Source organism: Gekko japonicus, unplaced genomic scaffold, assembly GCF_001447785.1.
Source record: "Gekko japonicus isolate JY-2015 unplaced genomic scaffold, Gekko_japonicus_V1.1 scaffold1514, whole genome shotgun sequence".
Lineage (NCBI taxonomy): Eukaryota > Metazoa > Chordata > Lepidosauria > Squamata > Gekkonidae > Gekko > Gekko japonicus.
The window spans coordinates 332,785-355,939 of NW_015176495.1; the positions used below are offsets into that span (position 1 = coordinate 332,785).

General features: G+C 39.6%; 1 protein-coding gene across 1 annotated transcript in view; it reads right to left on the minus strand.

The window, feature by feature from the left end:
- Positions 1 to 23,155, minus strand: part of LOC107123940 (DNA polymerase alpha catalytic subunit-like) — a 359,842-nt gene that overhangs the window by 231,890 nt on the left and 104,797 nt on the right. The window contains exons 12-13 of the mRNA XM_015427290.1: positions 18,080 to 18,261; positions 16,595 to 16,726 (exon numbers count right to left, since the gene is read on the minus strand). Coding sequence (XP_015282776.1) covers positions 16,595 to 16,726; positions 18,080 to 18,261 — 314 coding nt within the window. The remainder of the gene's footprint in view (positions 1 to 16,594; positions 16,727 to 18,079; positions 18,262 to 23,155) is intronic.

Genomic DNA, 23,155 nt, shown 5'->3' on the forward strand with positions numbered 1-23,155 from the left:
TGAGCGTCTGTCCCCAAAACCGCTGCACGCCGCCGCGGCTGGATGGGGGGGGGGAGAGCAGTTTACCGCCGCCTTCCCAGCGGGGTCCGAGGCGTTCCTCTCGACGCTGTGACCGCCTGGGGGCCTCCCAGGACTGCCAGCGCCGGATTCATTGTAAATCGAGGCCTGCAGTTCTCGAATATATTTTAGGGCTGGAAAGTAAATACTTTCTACCATTGCCCTTTAGGTCTCCGCTTCTTCTTCTGACCTTCCAGTGTCTTCTGGGATCTTCGTGCTCTTCAGAGCACAGCCAGCACATCCTGCTCAGAAGGCAGGGCCGGTAAGACTGGGGATCAGAGGATAAGCCCCTCCCCTCTGGGATCAAAGTTTGCCGGCCCTGCCTATGGAAGGGGGAGGTGCTTTCCCAGGAGTAAGGAGTCAAGGACTGCCCCACTCCTGGACCACCGGAGAACAGGGTTGCACTTATCTGTAACTGTCATTCATAGAGTATCTTCTGTGCAGGTACACATGAGGGACTGCACATGAGTAGGCCTACCAACAGAGAGGTTTTATAGATAAAAGCCTCCAAGGGGCACTGGAGCCAGAAGCTTTTTTCCTGCCCAGAGAGTACAACTGAACTTGCTATAGCTCAAGAGTCTGCTGAATATCGGCCTGCATTAATCTGCTGCTTTGACAGTTTAATAGCCTCTGTGTGCAGAACCTCAGCAAGAGGACACTTGCCTTCAGGCAGAAACTCCAGTACGGAAGCCTCCTTTCCATAGGAAAAGCTGGTAACCAACCATAATGGTTTGATAGTTGAAAATCTTGAAACTCAACGTTGAGGAAGAGAAAAACTTCTGTCCCAAGTTGTCTAATTTTCTGCCCTCTCTGTCAGTGGGTGCAGAATGGTAAGATTGGTGTTCCCTGGGCTGCATGTCTTCCATAACCATGAAAGATGGTGGAGGATGTGTTAACAGATAATTAAAGGTTTCCTTCTTAATTCTACAGAAGTGCTCCACTCTCCTCAAGGTGGGCTGCAAAGAGGCAAGGTTCTGCCACAGTTCCAGTACCGGGAGAGCAATGACACCTCAAGACTCTGAATAAAGGCAGCTCAGGATCTTGTCCTTTGGTTTATGCTCCAAAGTGACAATTTCAGTATCTGGGCAAATTAGTAGAGAGGGCGGTGATGATACAGTTGCAGAGCTTTCTGGATGACACTTCCATGCTGGATCCCTTCCAGTCTGGCTTCCGCCCTGGTCATGGGACGGAGACAGCACTGGTCGTCTTCACGGATGACCTCCAAAGGCATCTGGATCAGGGCGGGACGGCGGTGCTGCTGTTGTTAGATCTGTCAGCGGCGTTCAACATGGTCAATCATCAGCTGCTCGCCCACCACCTCACCGAAGTGGGGATTCGGGGGCTGGCCTTGCAATGGCTTATCTCCTTTCTCCAAGGTCGGGGACAAAGGGTGGCACTTGGGGAGGAGATGTCCCGAAGGCACCCACTAGTTTGTGGAGTGCCCCAAGGGGCAGTGCACTCCCCAATGCTATTTAACATCTATATGCGCCCCCTTGCCCAGATTGCCCGGAGGCATGGGCTTAGGTGTCACCAATATGCGGATGACACCCAGCTCTATCTGTTGTTGGGCGGTCAGTCTGGCTCTACCCCGGAAGATCTGGACCGGGCATTGCAGGATGTGGTGGGATGGCTTAGGTTGAGTCAGCTGAAACTGATGAAGACGGAGGTCCTGTGCCTGAATCGGAGTGGCTCAGGGTTAGGGGCCCCTCTTCCAGCCTTCGGTGGGACGCCATTGGTGCCAGCACCGAGGGTCAGGAGTTTGGGTGTGCTCCTGGATGCTTCCTTGACAATGGAGGCCCAGGTAGCAGCCACTGCCAAGGCAGCCTTTTACCATCTTCGGCTAATTAGGCAGTTGGTCCCCTTCCTCGAACACAATGATCTGGCTTCAGTGATCCACGCTATGGTCACCTCAAGGTTAGACTACTGTAATGCTCTCTACATGGGGCTGCCCTTGGGGCAACTTCGGAAGCTGCAGCTGGTGCAAAACGTGGTAGTCAGGTTGTTGATGGGCCTCCCCATGTGGGAGCACACCCAGCCTGTGCTGAAGTCATTGCACTGGCTTCCAATAGCATTCTGGCTTCCAATAGCATTCCAGATTCGCTTCAAGGTGCTGGTTTTGACATTTAAAGCCCTAAATGGTCAGGGGCCTGCCTACCTGAGGGACCGCCTTTTCCCGTACATTCCCCCAAGAGCACTGCGGTCTGAAACACAACACCGCCTGGCCTTCCCTGGTCCTAGGGATGCCAGGTTGGTGGTAACCAGGGCGTTCTCCCTGGTGGCACCAACACTGTGGAACAAGCTCCCCAATGAGATTAGAGCTCTACGGGACCTCCAGCAGTTCCATAAAGCCGTAAAAACTGAGCTGTTTCACCAAGCATTCAAATAAGAACTGACTGTACCGGTTGGGTCGCACTAGCACTTTATCATAGGATGCCGCCGTTTTTACTTAGTTTCATTGTATTTATTGTACTTTATACCTTGTATTTGCTGGTTTTAAATTGTATGTTGTTTTAAACTGTTTGTAAGGCACCCTGAGCCACCTCGGTGTGAGGACAGGGTAGAAATGTAATAAATAAACAAACATAGGTAGGATGTCCCCACTAATAACCTTTCACTGAGGCCTGCCATTTAGCTAAATTCCCCCAGAAACTGAAGGCAGCAATCTTAAAATCTACGCTGGTAGGGGTAACATATGGAGCATTTGTTCTCCATACATGCAGAGTTCTTCAGTGGGGGATGCAGGTGAAAGTTCACCCACTCTTTCATCCAGACTAGTATTAGAGGCAGTATCAGATCCATGGCCTTGTCCTCCCCTTTTCCCCAGGCACAGGGGAGTGAAGTATACAAGAGACTGTGGCTGATGGTGAGTAGGAAGAAACCCAATGAGGATAATGATAAGATCCCATATCTCTAGGGTTAGGAGCAAATTGTCACTCCATTCAGCTAAATAGGCTGGTGACATCAAGTAAGGCTGCAAAGGCCAATACATTGGAGAGTGAGGCTGAGACCATGGAATCATAGCCATCTCTTGGGTTCGGAGTAGTGTGGAGCTTGCCCAGCTGGAAGATCAGTCTCTACCTCTCTTTCAGAAATCAAGACCTCCCAAACTCTCTTTGAATACCTGCCTTGGTTTCAGAGTACTGACAGGGGCGCACTGCTGCAATTCAGACTTGCACTTTTCCTTGTTCTTAGATTTGGTTTTAGGTTTCTGACCTGGATGCTCCAAGGAGGAGCAGTGGTTGGGCAGAGATTGCAATCTTGAATGGATCTGTTGCAATACAGAACCAGGAGGCAAAGCCAAGCAATTTGATTCTAAAGATCCAGAATTCAACAACTTTTCTGGAGATGCCATTGACTTTGACGGATGGTCCAAACCTTAAGGGCTTTCTCCCAAAGCGCCATTTTAAGTTTTGAAGCCCGATGTCCCCTAGCCTTGGAGGGGGAAACATTATGTCTGTAATCCAAACAGAACAGACAGAGGTTGTGTTAATCAGTCTGGATCATTTTACTACCACACAAGGTGCATTTCTTAAATAAAGCTCTCTGTGCCATAGGCCAGCTCAATCAACAAAACAGATCGAACAACTCACAAACATTTAGGAACTGGAAGAACAAACACTAACAGTCTTCTCCTTAGCTGGCCCATAGCTATAGTGGGTATTTAGGGGTCCCGCCCCCTTAATTAAAAGCCCTGCCCCACAAATAGCCATGCCAGAAACCTTTTTTTTAGAGCCCCCCCCCCCATTGCCTGCTGCTTGCAGCAGTCAGAGTGAGAGAGCTGTGGATTGCCCTCAGGCTTCCCTCTCTCTCCCACTGTGGAATTTTGGGGGAGCAACATGGGACCTCGGAAAGGACAGCTCAGAGAGCATTTAATTGCCTTCAGAAGGCATTAAAATGTTCTCTGAGCTGCTTTTTCCTAGTAACTGACATGCTTGCTGCCCTGTCCCTTGAAAGGAAGGGGTAGAAACAGGCCTCTCCCTTTAAAGACAGGCATTCAGATTAATTTAATTAACTGTAATTTAACTGCCCCCTTAAAAATTAAATGCCCCTCAAACAAAAAAAATCTGGCTATGGGCCAGCTCCTTTGGCAGCAAAGGAGGGACTGAGGGTGGGGGTGGTCGAGCTCCAGAGCCCGTGGTCTCTGGGCGGGAAAAGAGCTTCCAGTTCTGGTGCATAGCAACCCCTGGAGGCTTTTAGCTTTAAAATTTCTCCATGGGCAGGCCTGCTCATGCGCCCCATGTGGGACGGCACAGATAAATGATGAAAATGGCCCCCCTTCCAAGAAATCTGAAAGACATTCCCGAGAGAACCTGGGCCAATCCCAGCCCAGGACTGGATTAAAAACCCAACACAAAGAATAGTAAAATTAGAAGAGGTTTGGGAAGACATTAGAGAGAGGTTGCATTGATCCACATTATTGTCATTCCTGTTTGTGCCACGGCAAGAGATTGGTGACAAACATCAACTGATAGAGTTGAAAAAGACACACGAAACCGCAGTTTAATCCTAGGAAAGTGTGTTCTCTTTATCTCTTACATTACTTGGAACTACATGTTTTCAAATAAAGGAGTGATAAACACTGTTTGGGAACTCATATAACGAGGACTCCTCAGTTTGCTTTGCACACTTTACAGTTCCGTCAGGACTTCTCAAAGAGTAAACATTCCAGGAGCTCAGCCAAAACAACGTCAAGAATAACTACATCAAGATTTTGTATAACCTGTAGTTATAAATATTGACTATTTTTATTGTTCCAATTGATTAGTGAAAGTTATAAGTAATGGTTGGTCTGTTTGAAACAACAGGTTTGGGATATCTGTAGTGCTCTAACTGAAGGCTGAGGGGGAAAAAACTTATAGGACAGTTTGATTTTTAGAGTGGGCTTTGCAGAGAAAAAAAATAGTAATGGGCTGATCACCTAGAGAAGATGTAATGATTTATTATTGTGAGAGAAAAGATGGAGTTACATAGAGCAAGGTGAAAACATATTGGCACTGTAAAGCTAAGAAAAATATAAAATACTATGCTTAAGTTTGCAAGTATATGGGATTTTGAAAGCTAAAAAGGTGAAGGAATATATTAAAGGGACTAAATTGTTATTATACAAGAAATATGTGCCCAAATTAGAACTGTTAAACTGTTGAAACACCTGTTTCTTTCCCTTTCTATTTTTATGATTATAAAACTGATTAATAATTGGGTAGCATAGATAAAATGAAATATAGCAGATAGGATATAGAAAAATGAACTATATATTGGGAATAGAATTTTGATTAATGATATTTGTTGTGGAATATAAAGTTAAACAAGGAGGGAAAAGGAACTATGTATCTAAAGATGTTGTGAGCAAGACAATGTCTAGATATTTTAAAAATGTATTGCTCATTTTGTTTTGTGTAATCCCCCAAAAAACTAATAAACTTTGCCCATGTGGGCAAGTATTAAAAAAAAAAAGATTTTGTATTGTTTTGTATTGTACTCATATTATCATTTACTGGCTTTGCTTATGTTCATGAAATGTACTTCATATATAATGAATGAATGCTAGTTAATACAGGAAATTTGTTATAAGGAAATTTGGTATAATAATACAACTAAGTGTGTTAAAGATATAGAAGAGTAATTTTCTTTGGTGAGCCCTATTTTTCTTACAGGAACAAAACCTGGCAGCCTTCACTTTCTCCTCTGTGGCAAACATGTCCACATCTGGGAGCCCCCAGAGGGCAAAACTGGGTCTAGATAAGTATCCTTGATGGACCACTCATGAGAGTGCTTAGTCTGTCTGCTTCCTTGTTTAAAATCCAGAAATTCCAAATTAAAAATTATATTTACCAAGCAGCAGGTCTTGTCTGGATTGTGGATTGGATTAAAAACCCAAGACAAAGAATAGTAAAATTAAAATCAGCAGACCTTGATGAAGGCTTACACAATTATTTATGCATTAAGACATCAGCTAAAAAAATCATAACACAAGAAAGAAGTCACATAATCAGAGACAGAATTTTGAGAATCTGGTTCACAAATTGGATTTTTTTTTCTTATCTGATCACCAACTTGCATTTCATTTGCCGAAGCCTGTATTCCCTTTTATTTACCTCACTTGGACTAGCCTTCCACCACTTAAAGGAATCCTTCTTACCTTTTACTGCTTTCATTACTTTGTTTGTTAACCATGTAGGCCTTTTTAAATACCTATTTGTACCTTTCCTATCCTGCGATATACCTTGTATCTAAGCTTCGATATTGTAGTTTTAAATAGTCTCCAAGCTTCCCAAAGGGCTCTGAACCTCCTTACCTTTCCTTTCCGTTTCTTCTTCACAATCACCCTCATTTGAGAAAAGTTACCGCTTTACAAATAGCAGAGGAAAGAAGGAAAGCGAAAGGCAAAGGCGAAAAGGAAAGATTTACCCAACTGAATGCAGATTTCCAGAGAACAGCAAGGAGAGATAAGGAGGCCTTCCTGAATGAACAGTGCAAAGTAATAGAGGAAAACAATAGAACGGGAAGGACTAGAGATCTCTTCAAGGAAGTTAAATGGGCCTTAGAAAGCATTACTAACAACAAAGCTAGTGGAGGTGATGGTATTCCAGCTGAGCTATTCAAAGTCTTAAAAGATGATGCTGTTAAAGTGCTGCACTCAATTTGCCAGCAAATTTGGAAAACGCAACAGTGGCCACAGGATTGGAAAAGGTCAGTATACATTCCAATCCCAAAGAAGGGCAATGCCAAGGAATGTTCAAACTATCGCACAATTGCACTCATATCACACGCTAGCAAGGTCATGCTCAAGATCCTACAAGCTAGGCTTCAACAGTACGTGGATAGAGAACTACCAGAAGTACAAGCTGGGTTTCGAAGAGGTAGAGGAACTAGAGATCAAATTGCCAACATTCGCTGGATTATGGAGAAAGCAAGAGAGTACCAGAAAAACATCTACTTCTGCTTCATTGACTATGCTAAAGCTTTTGACTGTGTGGATCACAACAAACTATGGCAGGTCCTTAAAGAGATGGGAGTACCAGACCACCTCACATGTCTCTTGAGAAACCTGTATAAGGGCCAAGAAGCGACAGTTAGAACCGGATATGGAACAACTGATTGGTTTAGCATAGGAAAAGGAGTACGACAAGGATGTATATTGTCACCTTGCTTATTTAATATATATGCAGAGTACATCATGCGAAATGCTGGCCTGGATGAATCACAAGTGGGAATTAAGATTGCTGGGGAAAAGATCAACAACCTCAGATATGCAGATGATACCACTCTAATGGCAGAAAGTGAAGAGGACCTAAAGAGCCTCTTGCTCAGGGTAAAAGAGGAGAGCGCAAAAGGGGGCTTGAAGCTCAACATAAAAAAAACTAAGATCATGGCATCCGGCCCCATCACTCCTTGGCAAATAGAAGGGGAAGTTGTGGAAGTGGTGACAGACTTCACGTTCCTGGGATCCCAGATCACCGCAGACTGTGACAGCAGCCATGAAATTAAAAGACGCCTGCTCCTTGGGAGGAAAGCGATGGCGAACCTAAACAGCATGATAAAAAGCAGAGACATCACCCTGCCAACAAAAGTCCGCATGGTCAAAGCAATGGTATTCCCAGTAGTCATGTATGGCTGCGAGAGTTGGACTATAAGGAAGGCCGAGCGCCGAATAATAGATTCTTTTGAACCAAGGTGCTGGAGAAGACTCTTGAGAGTCCCTTGGACTGCAAGAAGATCAAATCAGTCAATCCTAAAAGAAATCAACCCTGACTGTTCCCTGGAAGGCCAGATAATGAAACTGAAGCTCAAATACTTTGGCCACCAAATGAGAAGGGAGCACTCACTGGAGAAGACCTTGATGCTGGGAAAGATTGAAGGTCAAAGAAGACAAGGACGGCAAAGGATGAGATGGTTGGACAGTGTCATCGACGCAACAAACATGAAATTGAGCCAACTTCAGAGGACAGCGGAAGACAGGAGGGCCTGGCGGGAGCTGGCCCATGGGGTCGCAAAGAGTCGGACTCGACTGTGCGACTGAACAACAACAACAACAACAACAACAACAACCGCTTCTAAAGTTAAATCTGATTGTGTTGGTCTTTCGGGGCAACTCCCTATTTACATAAATGCTAAACTTAATAGCATTATGGTCACTGTTCCCAACTGGTGCTACCACGTTTACATCTATCACCAGGTCTTGAGCATTACTTAGGACCAAGTCCAGGATTGTTTCTGTAGATTCTGTGACCATCTGCTGCATAGTACAGTCATTGAGAGTATCTAGAAACCCAATCTCTTTCTCTTGACTTAAACACATATTGACCCAGTCACCTATTATGACACAGTTATTTCACCTAGCTGCTTTTCTTAATTCTTTTGCTGTTTTTAAATCATCATGTAACCTTTGATCTGGTGAGTGATAGCGAACTCCCAGAGTTAAGCTTCCTTCTGAGCTCACTATTTCCACCTATAAGATTATAAATTTAATCAGAGATGTGAAAATATGCACTGTTAATAATTAGGGGGGGGGAGAGAATGGGACCACAGATCAGTATCTAAGAGAGAGGAAAATATTGTGTAGAAAGACCATCCTGAAATAATTACTTAGTATACTGATATTTCATAGACCCAAATGACACAGACTCCACCTTGGAGACATGAAGGCAGGAAACGCACTCAATAGGATAGGACATCTAGTAAGCAATGTAATAGGATTAGGATATGGAAATTAAATCTGAGTAAAAATCTGGAACAAGGCTGAAACAAATATTAACTATTGGCAATATAGCAAATATGATATGATTACCATAAGCTACTGGCTTCAGGATAGCTATGCCATTCTTCTGTAATCTAGAAACCAAGTTACATTTCTCAGATGAAGAAACCTTCAAACTTTATCAGACATAATACAAAACAACTATGTTCAAAGGCAACCTAACTCTGTTAGATACTGGCGAGAGAATGATGGTACTTAGAATCTCTGCAGGTACATGTCTAGCTGGCCACTGCTGGAGACAGAAGCCTAGATCAGATGGACTCTGGTATCTGATCCGACGAAGTGGTTTGTATGTCTTTATGGAAACACACCAACATGCAAACAATTTCATTTGAACCTGTACTGTTTGTATTTCCATCCTAATGCAACAATTCCTACCCTACCAGTGTTAATAAGAAATTCTGAGGGGTATTTAACACTGAATTTTCACAGAAGAGTAGTATAAAATGTATTTAGCAGTTCAATAACCTCCTAAACACATTCTTGAAAAACAGTGGCCTGTTTGAATAACATGCAAGAGTGCAAAAGAAAGATATTTACATAAAGCCTCTCCTGAAGCCAAAAGATTTGTTGTTCATGCAGATCAAACATGCTTGCAGTTCCTGTACTTAAACACTTTCTTCACAATATAAAAATATACCACAGGGATACATTATCTGTAAAAATAACATAGCTGTGTGACAACAAACACAAACACTACGAAACAAGATGGGTATTTGTAGCCAAATTTGAGTACTTTCATTGGAGTACTTTGCAATAAATAAGCTCCCCCCCCGGACAAATACTTCAAGCAATAAGGTAATGTGAAAACCTATACAGTGATGATCACAACTATTAGTACTGGTAGTCTCCCCAAAGATACAGGTTAAACTAGATGGCTGGTTTTCATTTGAAAAAAAAATTAATGGCTATCCTTTAAAGTATCCATTTTGCCACAGGAAAGAGATGTAGCCATAAACCATACACCTTGGGTACAGTTTGCCCACTTATAGCTAGGCACTTCAGAACAAGCTACCCTAAACCATACATATTTCATTGAAAGCTAAGGGTAACACTTCAAAAATGAACCAGCTAAACAAACTTCCAGTAGCACTTGACAGAGTTACACCTATTCTTCCCATTTCCAAAGCAGCAGAGAATTAATTACCAGTTCTATAGATCTATTGTAAGTATAATCGACTAAAGAGCTATCACAGACACATTTATTGTAAAAGCACAATCCCAAGAGTGTCTAGTAGAGGGCCAAAACGATTAACACAAATGCTTTGTCAGATCAAAGATAAAACCTGCACCACCCAATTGAGGGATGAATTAGAACAGTGGGTTATCTTTCAAATTAACCAGGGCAGTTAGTGAGGAAAATTTCATGAAAGTGTAATTCTTAGCCTTTGTGAATCCACACAGCAGGCATTCTGCCAGCTGACAAGATGATGAAATTTTCATGCTTAAAAAAGCCTTCTTCATTTCCCAATTTAGATTAGCTAGTATTCTTTTTTTCTATTTGCTCTTCAGCAGATTTTTTTTAAACCTAGATCAATCTTTCAAAAGAATAATGCATACACAGGAAAAAAGAATAAAATCTAAGTATGTCACCCTTTTTAAAAAGCTTAATGTGTGTGTAGATAAAAGCGAATAGTTAATATTATTTGGAACAGCACAGGGAATATTAAAGAAGATGTTCTATTGTTTAAATGGAATATGTTTTCTAATACAGCAAAAAATCTTCTATGATCAGATAGACAATTTTTCAAGCAAATATATTCTTAGCTTTTTAAATCTATATCATGGTATGTGTCACCATAATGGCTTTACTTTCAATAAATGCTTGACAAAAATAACAAATGGGAGAACAAAGTGGTCTTAACTCTTCCACCTCATCAATAATAGCATATAAAGTCACCAAGAGTTTGTTTACATGTGTTATCTTGAACTACTTTGTTCATTTATATGTGATGGTCCACTTCTGTGAGCAATCCAACAAGTAGCTAGCTTCTTGAACGACTCACCTGGAGGAGCCTTAAAATCATAGATGTACATTTGAAAAAATGAAGCAGCAGCTCCAACATACTGCATGCATGAATTCCACTGTCACATCAGATAAATACAGATGCTATACCAACAAAGAGGTTGAACAATATTCTTCTCCATCCCTATTCCTATGCATTAGTGAGGATGTAAGATTAGATGCCCTCCTATCCCACTCAAGCATACCTAACCTTCCAGATGTCCATATACTGATGCAAAAATCTGAGTTATGCATGCACGGTTACATCCAAAGCCCCAAAAAGCACATTCAGTATTCCAGATAATACCCAAAGGTCAATCACGCAATCTGACCCACCCTGGATAAATCCGGTTCAAACATTATGGTCACACATTTGGCAACTCTGGCAGTGAGATAGAGAGTCAGGTTGGTGTGTGTGTGTGGATTTATAGCATAGAGTGAGGACATGTATCACCCAAATCAAATCAAGATGATTTATTCTACTTTTTAGTGAACATGTGCATGTATAAAACACGCATACTTGTTGTAGTATTTGTTTTATGTAGTCATTTATATCCACATCAAAACAGCATTGTTTGAAAGTTCACATTTTTTCAAATTTCTCACTAACAGCCTGACCCTGCCATTGCCTTTTTAAATATTTTACATCAACACAATAAAGTTAAGGCAAATAGCAGTATACTGTATTCTAGAGACTGTCTACCTTCCAGTACTTAAGATACAGGAGAACTGTGACTAAGTTAGATGACCACTTTTTTTCTTAAACTTACTGTAATGTTTAGATTCCACTGTGGTAAACTACCTTCTGTCTTCAGGTAAAAACAAAACAAAAGACACAGTGCCTCAAATTTATTACAATTTAACAATCAATATTTTACTTTAGCAAGGATATCCAGTATTAGATTATCAACAGCAGATTTCTAAGTACAGTTAAAGTCAGATCACTTTTCTAAAGGTCATGAAATAAATTTTAACACTTAGTCATGACACTCCCATACAGATGAACACTATATATATTTAATACCAGGTCAATTTGGGGGAGGCAAAGGATCTGTATGTTCTATCTACTGCACTCTAGCCCACGTAGCACTTTCTTCTATATTCCTTTCCCTTTATCTCATCCAGTCCTTGTTCAGTTTGGGCTCTTTAAATCCAATTTAAATGATAGGAGGGAACTACCAGGAAAGAGACTGCAATTTTGTGTTTTGCATAGGGTATCTCACTCTCTTTCCTTCACTATTCAGGCATACATGGCAAAACTCCAACTGCTAGGTCTCCTGCATTTCCAGACAGTTTTTTGTTTGCATCACAATGAACCTCAATTCTACCAAACTCAAAATATGTCTATATATACCTTATTATTTTATATCCTGCTTTTTCTTTTGGTTTAAGGCAACTTACAACATTCACATATTATGCACACAGGACTTAAAACTGCTTATCAGATGCCTACAAGTCAACTCCCAAAGCCACTGGCCAAGCGACTCTGAAGTTGTGGAACATTCACATGTATTTCTAACTCACCTTCCAAACAAAATTATTAGGTAATGATTGCAACCATGCTAATCCAAGTTCATGTTTTATATCTTGGGAAGTGGTAGGGAGGTGGAATAAAACCAGGTCAGGGAAGGTGACATAAAATAAGATGGTGAAGAGCTTCTGTGAGAGAAATGAAAGGTCACTGGCCTTGGGGGAAAATCATACAGCGACCAAGGGACAGAATCTGCATACCTAGCTCAGGAAAGCTCTCTTGGAAGGAGATCAACATTATCCAGAAGCTGAAGGACAGAGGTATGGACCAGGGTGGCTAAAGGAAGGGGCAGAGTTTGCAGCGAAAGGGACAGGCTGAGGAGGCAAAAGAAAACAAGAGTACACGAGTTGAAGACTGGGACAAAAGGAGATGCTTTTTTGTTGTTTGTTTTTTGCACAACAACAGAAGGAATAATATAATTGCATAAGCAGTATTTATTCAAGAATCCCAACACTTTTTGAACAAAACTTCTTTCCAGGAGAGCAGTTTACAAAAAAGAATCTATACATTTCAAAATGTCATGTGGTCAAACATTTATATAACTAAAACTGGTCATTAATACTCCAAAACAGTATGTGATATGTGTGTGTGTGTGTAAAGTGCCATCAAGTCGCAGCCAACTTATGGTGACTCCGGCAAGGGGGGGGGGGGGTTTCAAGGCATGTGAGAAGCAGAGGTGGTTTGTCGTTGCCTTCCTCAGCAGAGCCTTCTTTGGCAATCTTCCATCCAAGTACTGACCCTGCAAAGCTTCCAAAATCTGATGAGATCAGGCTATACCATGCTGCTTCCCTCTACATTATTCCTTATAATCATTGCTTAAAATATTATTCATTTTCCATTGTGGCTCAGACATAACATAAAACACATTTTAATACACAAAGTCTTCTGTATGCTCTTAAGAGAAAATGAACACGGGTTCCTTTCAAGGAGGCTGAGCAGATGAAAAGTGAGCTGAAAGTCTCTGTGATAGGTAGGCTGGATTGTGAGATAAAGTAAGCATTGGACTAAGAAATAACAAGGAGTGCATAAGACAGTAGATTGAAGAAAGGCACTAAAAATCTAAAACATATCCTAAGGCAACAGATCAGTTCATTACTGGTAGAAAGGGAGGAAAAGACCCTGGTGAGGGGGAGGGAAAAAAGTTTCACACTACAGCTAAATGTTCCATTACTAGCAAACAAATGGGAATATTTTCTCATCATATCGAACAAGTTTTGGGGTTGGATCCTAACAGCTTTCTGCTGCTGAAAGAAGGGGGAATTTTGCCTTATTCTCCCTCTGACTGTAGCCCCTCCTATTATATGGCCTTTTGTCTATGGCATAGACTTTTACGGGTCAAAAGATGTTGCTAGGGTACAGTGAGAAAAGTAAACCAGTAGGATTCAACCCATTACAAACAGTATATTCTGGTTTTATATTTTAGTCAATTACAATGGAATACATAACATTCTTGTGACCCATCTCTACTAAAATAGAGTGCCTACAACCCTCTAATACTTCTCTTTCTCAGGTTTTGGGTTACGAGTAGGTCAGGACGTCACATTCTTCTTGTCTTTTTTAAACTATACAGAGAGCCTTGACCATTTTCAGCCTTGACCATTTTCCCTGTCAGGTCTTCTCTCACACTCACAGAGACATCAGCAGACAGGGTAGCCTAGCCCCCTTTAATAACAGGCCCTCTCTCACACAGCGTTATAGCACTTGGGAGCTCAAACAGTGTTCCATTGCCAACATTTATTGATATCCTAGAAACCGATATATTAAATTGTGTGTGTGTGTGTTTCTTTCCCTTAGACACACAGCACATTGGGTTAAATAAAACAAGAAGTTAACTTTTATTTATGGTATTTACGTAACACTGAAGAAAGGGAGAAGTTACAAGTTTCGCTTCCATCCAACATTTGAACTGTGACCCTATTCCTGCAACTGGGATCGTTTACTATTTTCAACCCACAATAAGCAGCTCTTCTCCACAGCTTCACTCAGTCAGACGTCCTTTTCCCTCTCAGCTCCCCAGGTGCCAACTCCCAATTGTTGTTCCTAAACTGCTGTTTTCTAGCAGTCTCCCCAACATCCCATCAGCTCTCACTGGCTGCTCTTAGGGAGAGACGGAACCTACCCTGTCTGTCAAAATTCTCTACAGGTATAAGGTTCTGCAGTATACCTGGATCAAGCAAAGTTAAATGTGATGGTTTTGAATGCATCAGTTCCAATTTATTTGAAAACAAAACGTTAAATCTTGAAACAAGTTCAATTTACAGCACATGCTATCATATTTTGATGAAACAACTACATTTGCTTTCTGATCTCACAAGAAGTACATGATTGTGTTTGGAAAGGTATCCCTAAAACCACTGCTACTTGTTAAAATGTTTTTCCAGAACTGTTATTAAGCAGAGTATAACTTACTCAATTGAAACCATCAAGCAAGACTGATAAAATATGACCAGGAAATACCAAGCCCTGATCTGGATGGCTGAGGCTAGCCTGATCTCATCAGACCTCAGAGACACTAAGAAGGGTCAGCCCTGGTTAGTATTTGTATGGGAGACCACCAAAGAAGCCCAGGGTTGTTATGCAGAGGCAGGTAATGGCAAACCACCTCTGAATGTTTTTTGCCTTGAAAACCCTACGGGGTCACCATGTCAGCTGTGACGTGACACCACTTTCCACCAGCACCACCAATACCAAGCTTCTCCTGTAAACAGCATTTTCACACAATGGACACAAAGTTATACAAGTGTGAAAGCTAAATTTTAAAGTCATTCCAACTGTAAAAACTAGCCAAAACCAGATGATCGAATAAAAATCCAAAGGGGTATAACACAACATTTTACACTATGCCAGTATAGGGTTATCTTTTCAGAAAACATCATCATCTCAATAACTTTAAATTGTCATCAACATTATAGCTGGGGATACTTACCTTCAAAATGTGATTGCTTAACTCACTGAAATGCAAGTTAAATACCTACAGCGCAAATGTTCAGTTGAATTATTTCTCCCCGTCCCTGTCAATATTTCTATGCTTAATATGCATACAGTACTATTAACTATGGGACACAGTTCTAAAATTTTCTTATGAAAATAAATACATGCCCTGATTGGACAGAAAGGGTATCAGTGATGTAAATAAATAAATAAATATTTTCAACTTTTTAAGCTATCAAAATTCATGAGCCCCCAGTGTTCCCTCTAAGCTGAGTTAGTGTGAGCTAGCTCACAATTTTTCAGCCTCCGGCTCACACATTTTTGTCTTCGCTCAGGAAGGATGGCTCCAGAACAAACTAATTTATGCAGTAGCCAAATGGCTCGCTCACAACTTTAATGCCAGTAGCTCACAAAGTAGAATTTTTGCTCACAAGACTCCACAGCTTAGAGGTAACATTGCTCCCTATGCACCCCCATCCCTAAGAAAGCATCACACATTCCAGTATACAGCAGTACTCTTGTTCTGAACGTCATTTCCATATGTTCTGGATGTCACCTACCAAGTTGTGCAACGCTGAAAACAGTGTACAAACTACTGGCAACTTTTAACTCAGGAAACAAGTGCTTTAATTAAATCCTAGTTCTGAACATCTATTTCAACAGAAAACCCAAGGTGTTTGGGGCACACACAGCTCTTTGAAGATTCATACACTAGTAGCCTCTCTAAATGTACTATCCTGTAAAAATCTCCTGCTCATCTGCTTTCAGATTATTGACAAGCCACTTTAATAAAGGTAGCTAAAGCACAAATTATTGGCACTGACATTATTTTCTTTGCCAATCAGTCAGATATGAACTGGATTAGTAATGTTACATTCTGCATTAATAAGCAATACATCCTGAACAATTTGAAAGAAACATTAACAATTTACCATCTATTTCACAATATTTTTCCCCAGCGCAAAGTTAAACACATGATATCTTCAGAATAAGCACTGTATAATCTACCTGTAATCTGATAACCCAAATTAAGATTATTCAGACTACTCAATTTGCTCATTGGTAAGACTCCTTGCAAAAACTCTATAGAAATGAGTGACATATACACTTTATAAACACTCTGTAGATCAGGCTGCATGCTAGCATACATTTTTGTAAGGAAATATTTTGTAAGGAAAATTCATTAAAAAGTCATTTTAAAGTTCTTTATACCTAAAGCATTGATTATACCTAAAGATATATAAAGAGATGAAGTGCAAGATCTAGAATTTGATGTTAAAATAATTGACTAAATAGAAAGAAAATTACTCACACTGTAGTACTTTCTTATGTAATGCCGTATATCCAGGATTAGCTTGTTATTAATTTGTGTTATATATTTTAGAGGGGATTCATCACATTCTTTTTTGCTGCACTGTAGCAAACTGGCTTCTATCAGAAGACCCTGTGACAGATTTAAAAGGAAAAACCAAAAATTAACATTTTAAACATTTCTGATTTTCCTTCATTTATGCCTTGCCTTTCTCTCCAATGGGGACCCAAAGCAGCTTAGATCATTCTCCTGTCCTTCATTTTATCCTATTAACATCCAGAGAATAGATACTGATAAGAAGTTTGCAAATCGTCTTATGCAAGTATGACATTTAAAGTCAATGTAAGCCAAAACGTTCTTTTTGCATTCAGTATCTATTTTTCAAACTGTAGAGGATAACATATTACCATAAATACCACACTATAATATACTTACTGTATTGTCAAATTTGCAAACTTTGTCACATAACAAAATGTTCAGTCTTGAAATGTCTGTGCACAGTAAAATTAAGCTAATACATTTCCCATGATAAAGAAACCCATTGCAGAGAATAACAGTGAGCTAAATCTCCCCCCCCCCTCTTGTTACTGCTTAAAAATCTGTACTTATGTGATGCAATCCCACTATTCCCATACTAACAACATTAAGCAATTCCAGGTGGAAGAGATTGCAGAGCTTGACATCCGTTCTTCTTACACTTAGCCCATCTGTAAGTTGTCAAGCCTCTATGCAATTAACTATCTTATTTACAGCTGTAATGAAACAAAGTCAAGGATTTACCAAGTATTGCTGATCTGCGCCTGCCTTTTCCTCTCACTTGCTTCCAACTACTGCTTTGTTTTGATTCAAAGAACACAAAACATCTGCTGTTTGTCCAAATTAACTTAAAATAATTACTTTTAATTTAGAGAAAGGATTTATTTGCTTTAACTTTCAAGGTTTTCACTACTCCACAGCCTGCTAATTTGCCAATAACTAGTACATGCATAACATTGCAGTAGAGTTAAATAGTTGGCTCCATTTCAAGTTCTGATCCAAGGTCACAGATACATTTTTGGCAGTACTTCATGACAGGAATGTACCCGATGACTTTTTATGTCTGATGTACAAAGACAGCAGGAAAGATAACACAGAAGAAACCTCTATGTAAAAGGCAAGAGGGATGAAAAATTACACAACAGAAATTTTCAAAAACTGATCTCCTCCAATTAATTTGATTTAGAAAATCTATTGGTCATTGAACATGATTTATTATTTGGGAAGTTCCAAGCAGTGAAACATGTTGAAAACTTTGAAAAATAAGTTCAGTAATGATGGAAAAAATGGATGACAGATTCTTCCAGAGAACAGTATGCAAAAGTGGATTTGGCAACAGTGTACAAGCATCCCATATGCAAAATTAGAAACAGAACAGGATATTTTCTTTCCTACAGTACACCCTATTTAGAGAATCTATTTACAAAATGCAAATGCCAAAATACGAACCGAACCATCAAAGACATTGTCATAAATGTTCTCTGTCCCACATTTTGGGCAGGCAAATGTGAATCTTTCACAGTCTTTATATTTCTCTTCATCAGTGAGCTGAACTGGGCCGCCAAGCAAGGCATCATTCTCCTCATCTTTATGATAATGGTGATAGACTTTGAACTGTGAGGGATCCAGCCCTATTAATACGAAATATAAATTCAAAGTTCAAAGAATGCAATTCATATAAGTTGACACATCAGCTTCAAATGGAGTAACAAAACTGCAAAATCCAAAGTAAAACTGAAGGATGAGACTGCTTAGAAAAAAGAATACATTTTCCATTTTTAACCCAAGATGAAGATCTGAGCAACATGAAGAAATTACTTATCTTTTCGCATAAAATAGCTTATAAATAAAACAAGCCCTGTGCATTATCTATCATGGGGAGTATGCAATAGAACATTTTGTTTATGAAGATGCTACACCTAGTGAAAAGCTTTATTGCTATTTTCTCAAGTTACACAGATATTTGAATAAAATTGTGCATCTTTATTAGGAAAGTCTTTAAACCAAAATGGCATCATTAAAATGAAAGAGAGACTATAAAAACTCCATTAAAAGAACCCTGGTTGTACAGCTATTACCCACTCCTTCAAGTCTGTACACAACTGCCAACTCAGACTTCAATGCACTGGTCGATTTCATTTTGGCTCAGTGGTTAACAGCATGTAGGTTTCAATCTAATGCAGTTGTTAAAATTCAGCAGCAGCATTTAAAAAGTCAGAATTGGAGACAAAAAGCACTTTTGGTTACCCGAGCCCAGAAAGTATAAGAAATATGAGCAACTCAACCATCATTGAAATCCCCGATGCCCACCAATATTTTGCTGGACTAATAAGTGAATGAGTTTCCTATTCAGAAAGATCCATTTGATCATATGATAATTCATTAAATTAACACAGAAAGAATGTGGCTAAGCATATAATATAAGCCTAACATTATTCTCAGAAAAGATAAAAAGGTGTTGCAAAAAAAGCTCCTTTTCAAGAGAGTCTGCTATCAATTTTATTTGTCATTTGTTGTAATAAGGGAGTAGTAAGAAAAGATAGACACACTGTATAACTTGGATCAAATAACCCAATTCAATGAGGTATTTATTCATAATACATTACCAAATGAAGTACTGGTAACATATTACTGCTCACAATATTCTAACTCAAATTTTAGAAACATAAAATTAGCAAACCAGTAGTTTCTACAGCTCAAGTAAGTGCTGAACATTAAACATAATTCATTAGGACTGCCAGCCACATTGTACCTTTGCTGAAGCTGTCCTAAAGCATTCTCCATACATACCACTAGGACTTTGATACTATTCTGGTGGTGGATGGATTGAAGCCTGAGAACTGATGCCCATTTTAGCAACTTGATGCTTCAGAAGGTCAGGACCATCAAAAAATTATTTAATCTGAATGCCTGAATATGGTATTTTTAGTAAACATTTCAACTGTACCAACTGTAATCATAACCCAACCCAATTTCTACATACAGCATTGTAAAAGAGCAAACTTAAGACTCAGAAAGTATATATACTATAGCAGGAGTATGCTAATTTCATTAAAATGTTTATTACATAATATGTACTGTTCAATTAATTTTAAATGTAATGCAAGTGTTATTTTTCTTTTCTTGTGATCTAACAGAATGTAATATTTTACAATACAACAATGCTTTTTTATCTCATACACTTCTGCTATATGAAATATATTCTGGGACTGAGAAATACATTATTTACTTCAGAAAGATTCTAGTGTGTACTGTCCTTGGGCTAAGAAATAAGATCTGACTTCACTTAATATTCTATATGTGGCAGACTGTTACGTAACAACTAACATCTATCACACTGTTACCTTATTCACTAATTCTATGCCCCCAGAAAGCAAATTTAAACAGAAAAGTACAGTAAGCCATCTGAACTCATTAATATGTTTAGACACAGAGCTGCAATGATAGAATTCCATCAAGGCATCTGACATCAGCTTCCATTTTAGTGTTCATCATTATTTTGTCTGGAGAAAAATATGACCAATGTATGCAAGAGCATAGTAAAGAAATAAAATCAAGATCGGTTTCAATGATACAGAAGGTATATGATTGGATTAATAATCTTGTAATTTGCTTCCTTCAATGATTATTCTCTGGTTCAAGTAAACCATTTTTAATGTTAACTTTTTAACATTTTTTTGACGTTTTAGTTTTACTAAAGAAAAAGGACCTACCAAGCCAGAATAACTCATGGACATAGTGTTCCTTCCCATCTGTAATATGTATCTGAGAAAAAGGAGGCACCAACTCCCCTTTGTACTGAAGTATCACCTCTGCTTTATGTTGCTTGGAAAAGTATTAACATGAGTTCCACTTTATTTTGAATTTTATAATCTAGCTATGATGACCCAGTTAAATAAAGAGACAGAGGATTAATCAATCATTAGTCTGTCTTATTCTAAAAGCCTTTCAATTCCATTAACAGCAATGATAACCTAATAAAATTTTCTTTTGATTAGGCCTTGGAAAAATGTTTAAAATAGTAAGAGGGCAGTTATATAATGACAGAACAGCTTTCAATAACTAATCTGCACAAAACATACATTAAATTAGATTAACAGCAACATTTACATTCAGAAATTTCCTAATAAAGAGAAATGTCTCAGTTGGCAAGGTAATTATACTATTTCACTAAACAAACTAACACTATCCTAGCCTTACTTGGGAGCTATGCAAGTTTAAAAGTTAATCACCTCACAGCTTAACTCATTAAAGCTTTTGAGAAATAGGGAAAATAGTGTCTAGTGCTGCCACCTAGAGGTTTTTAGTCTGAATCTGTTTTCAAAAAACTATTAACTGCAGTGTCCAGTTTGGTCAACATAACTGTTGGAACCAGATTACCTGGACCTGAACTAAATCTATAATATATTTCTCTAAACATTTCATATTTATGAAACAATGCATTCCCCAAAAAGCTGTCAAATTTTACAAGCTAGCTCCAAGAACGCAGGCAATAAAAATATGTTTGAATTAGTCACATATATTTGGCTAAACTCTGAAGATCAATAAAGTTCAGTGGCTTTCTTCCTCAATGCTGGATAATAGCCTGAACACAGTAGTATTACTTATAAAGTTCCTGGTACATTCTGCCAAAGGCAGAATTCAGGAAGAATGACTGAATTCCAGCTCAGTAGAATGTGCTGAAGAATTCAAGAACAAGATTCGATATAGATTATCAGGGTGCCCTACCAAGCCCTGCCTCTGAATGGCTTAGGATGGTGAAATGTCCTATGCTGGCACAACATTCAAATACATTGGCATAAATCAAAGTGATGCTGGCTACAAGGGGCACCAGTATAGAACTGAACAGTGTCAGGAAAGGAAAAAGGCTTAGCACCTGAAGCTCTCCAACCTATGTCCTACTACATCATCCTGTCATAATGAAGCACTCTCATTGAACTCAAAGACAGTGAACCTACAGCCGTCCCCACCCCAGCCTCCCAACACAACGCCAAGCCCCAAGCACACCTTAAGACACAGACTAAGCATCTAGTCAATCACAACACTACTAAGCGCTACATATATACTCAGCCAGGACACTCATTCCTCATGACGACAGGATGCATGGCATGAGCCTATACATCTTTAGCCTAATGTCATACTCCAAATATATACATGGAGATTTCCGTGCTGGGAACTCTACTGAATGAGAATTTAGCACAAAACAGGAGGATTGTACAAACACAGCCAAGGGGAAAAACAAGTTATATCTTTAACACGGCTCTGCTCTGAACCTGACAGTTATATGGCCTTAAGACATGAACACTAAAGGGGAGCCTCCACACATCTAACTAGGGATGCAAGGACAGTTCAGCCTATACAGGTAAAGCAATGGAAAGGGCCCCCCTACACCAATTGTTACACCATGCCCGTCTGTGCCCATGGGTAGACTAGGCATCTAAGACCACTCTTGGGGGGAAATCATGGTGACCTCTTTGCATGCTTTTGGTCAAAGGGCAAAGCCTAGAAAGCCAAAGATCCTGCCCCAGTGCTTTAGCCCGTTAGTTCACAGGGCATAGACCCAGCCATACTCAGAGCAGAGGTTTGACACATGCTGCCTCATTTATTTTTCCTGATTATGAAGGGGCAATAGGAGTTTATGAACTTTTGCACAAACATCATGGAAACAAATGCATCTACTTCATGTACAGGCAAGCATGGCTTGCTATGCTTCTTTTCAAGATAACTGTAGGCTTTTCAAGATAACTGTAGGGAAGTGAGGAGAGAAGGAACATTAGCTGTTCTGCACTGAAGTAGCAAGCAGGGATGATGAAAAGGGGTGACAGACTTAGGCAGCAGCTCTTGTTGAGCTGCCAGTGTGAACTATCAAACAGGTACCATTCCATTTCTTCCTTAAGAAAGGAAATTCTCCCCATGGAAGGGAAAGGAAATGAGGAGAGGGACAAGGTGATCCTGTCTTTTTAAAAAACTGGCTAACTCATATTGTAAAATGTCCCCCCGCCCATCTATGAGCAAAAAATATCAGTCTGTTGACCACTTCAGTTTAATGTGATAGCACATCATACAAAAATATATCTCATAAGACAGAAGGACAGTTGTAGGAAGAAAGGAAGAGAATAGCAAAAGGCTTCTAAGACTTCTGATATGAGAAATATTAAGTAGGGAAACAAAGCATACCAAAAAAAGTAATTTTTTTGGTCCATCGCAAAATCCAAGAAAAAAAGCCATATGATATCTTGTATTAAGACAAGGGAAACCTTTACCTTTACCCTTACTTTATTAAGACCAACCAAAATAAAACATGATAGTGTGCAGACTTTCAAGTTCAGAATTCTTGATCACTGATATTAAAAAAACAAGGTGGGGGGAAAAAAGTTTGACACTATGTTGTATTATACTGTTTAGTCTTAATAAAAAGTGATTGTACAGCTTTTTCTCTCCTCTCTCCATATGGTCTTTAAAATCCAGTACTATGAAAAGTTCTAGAGTACTCAAATGCTTGCTATGTGTACTGTGTTACTTTGC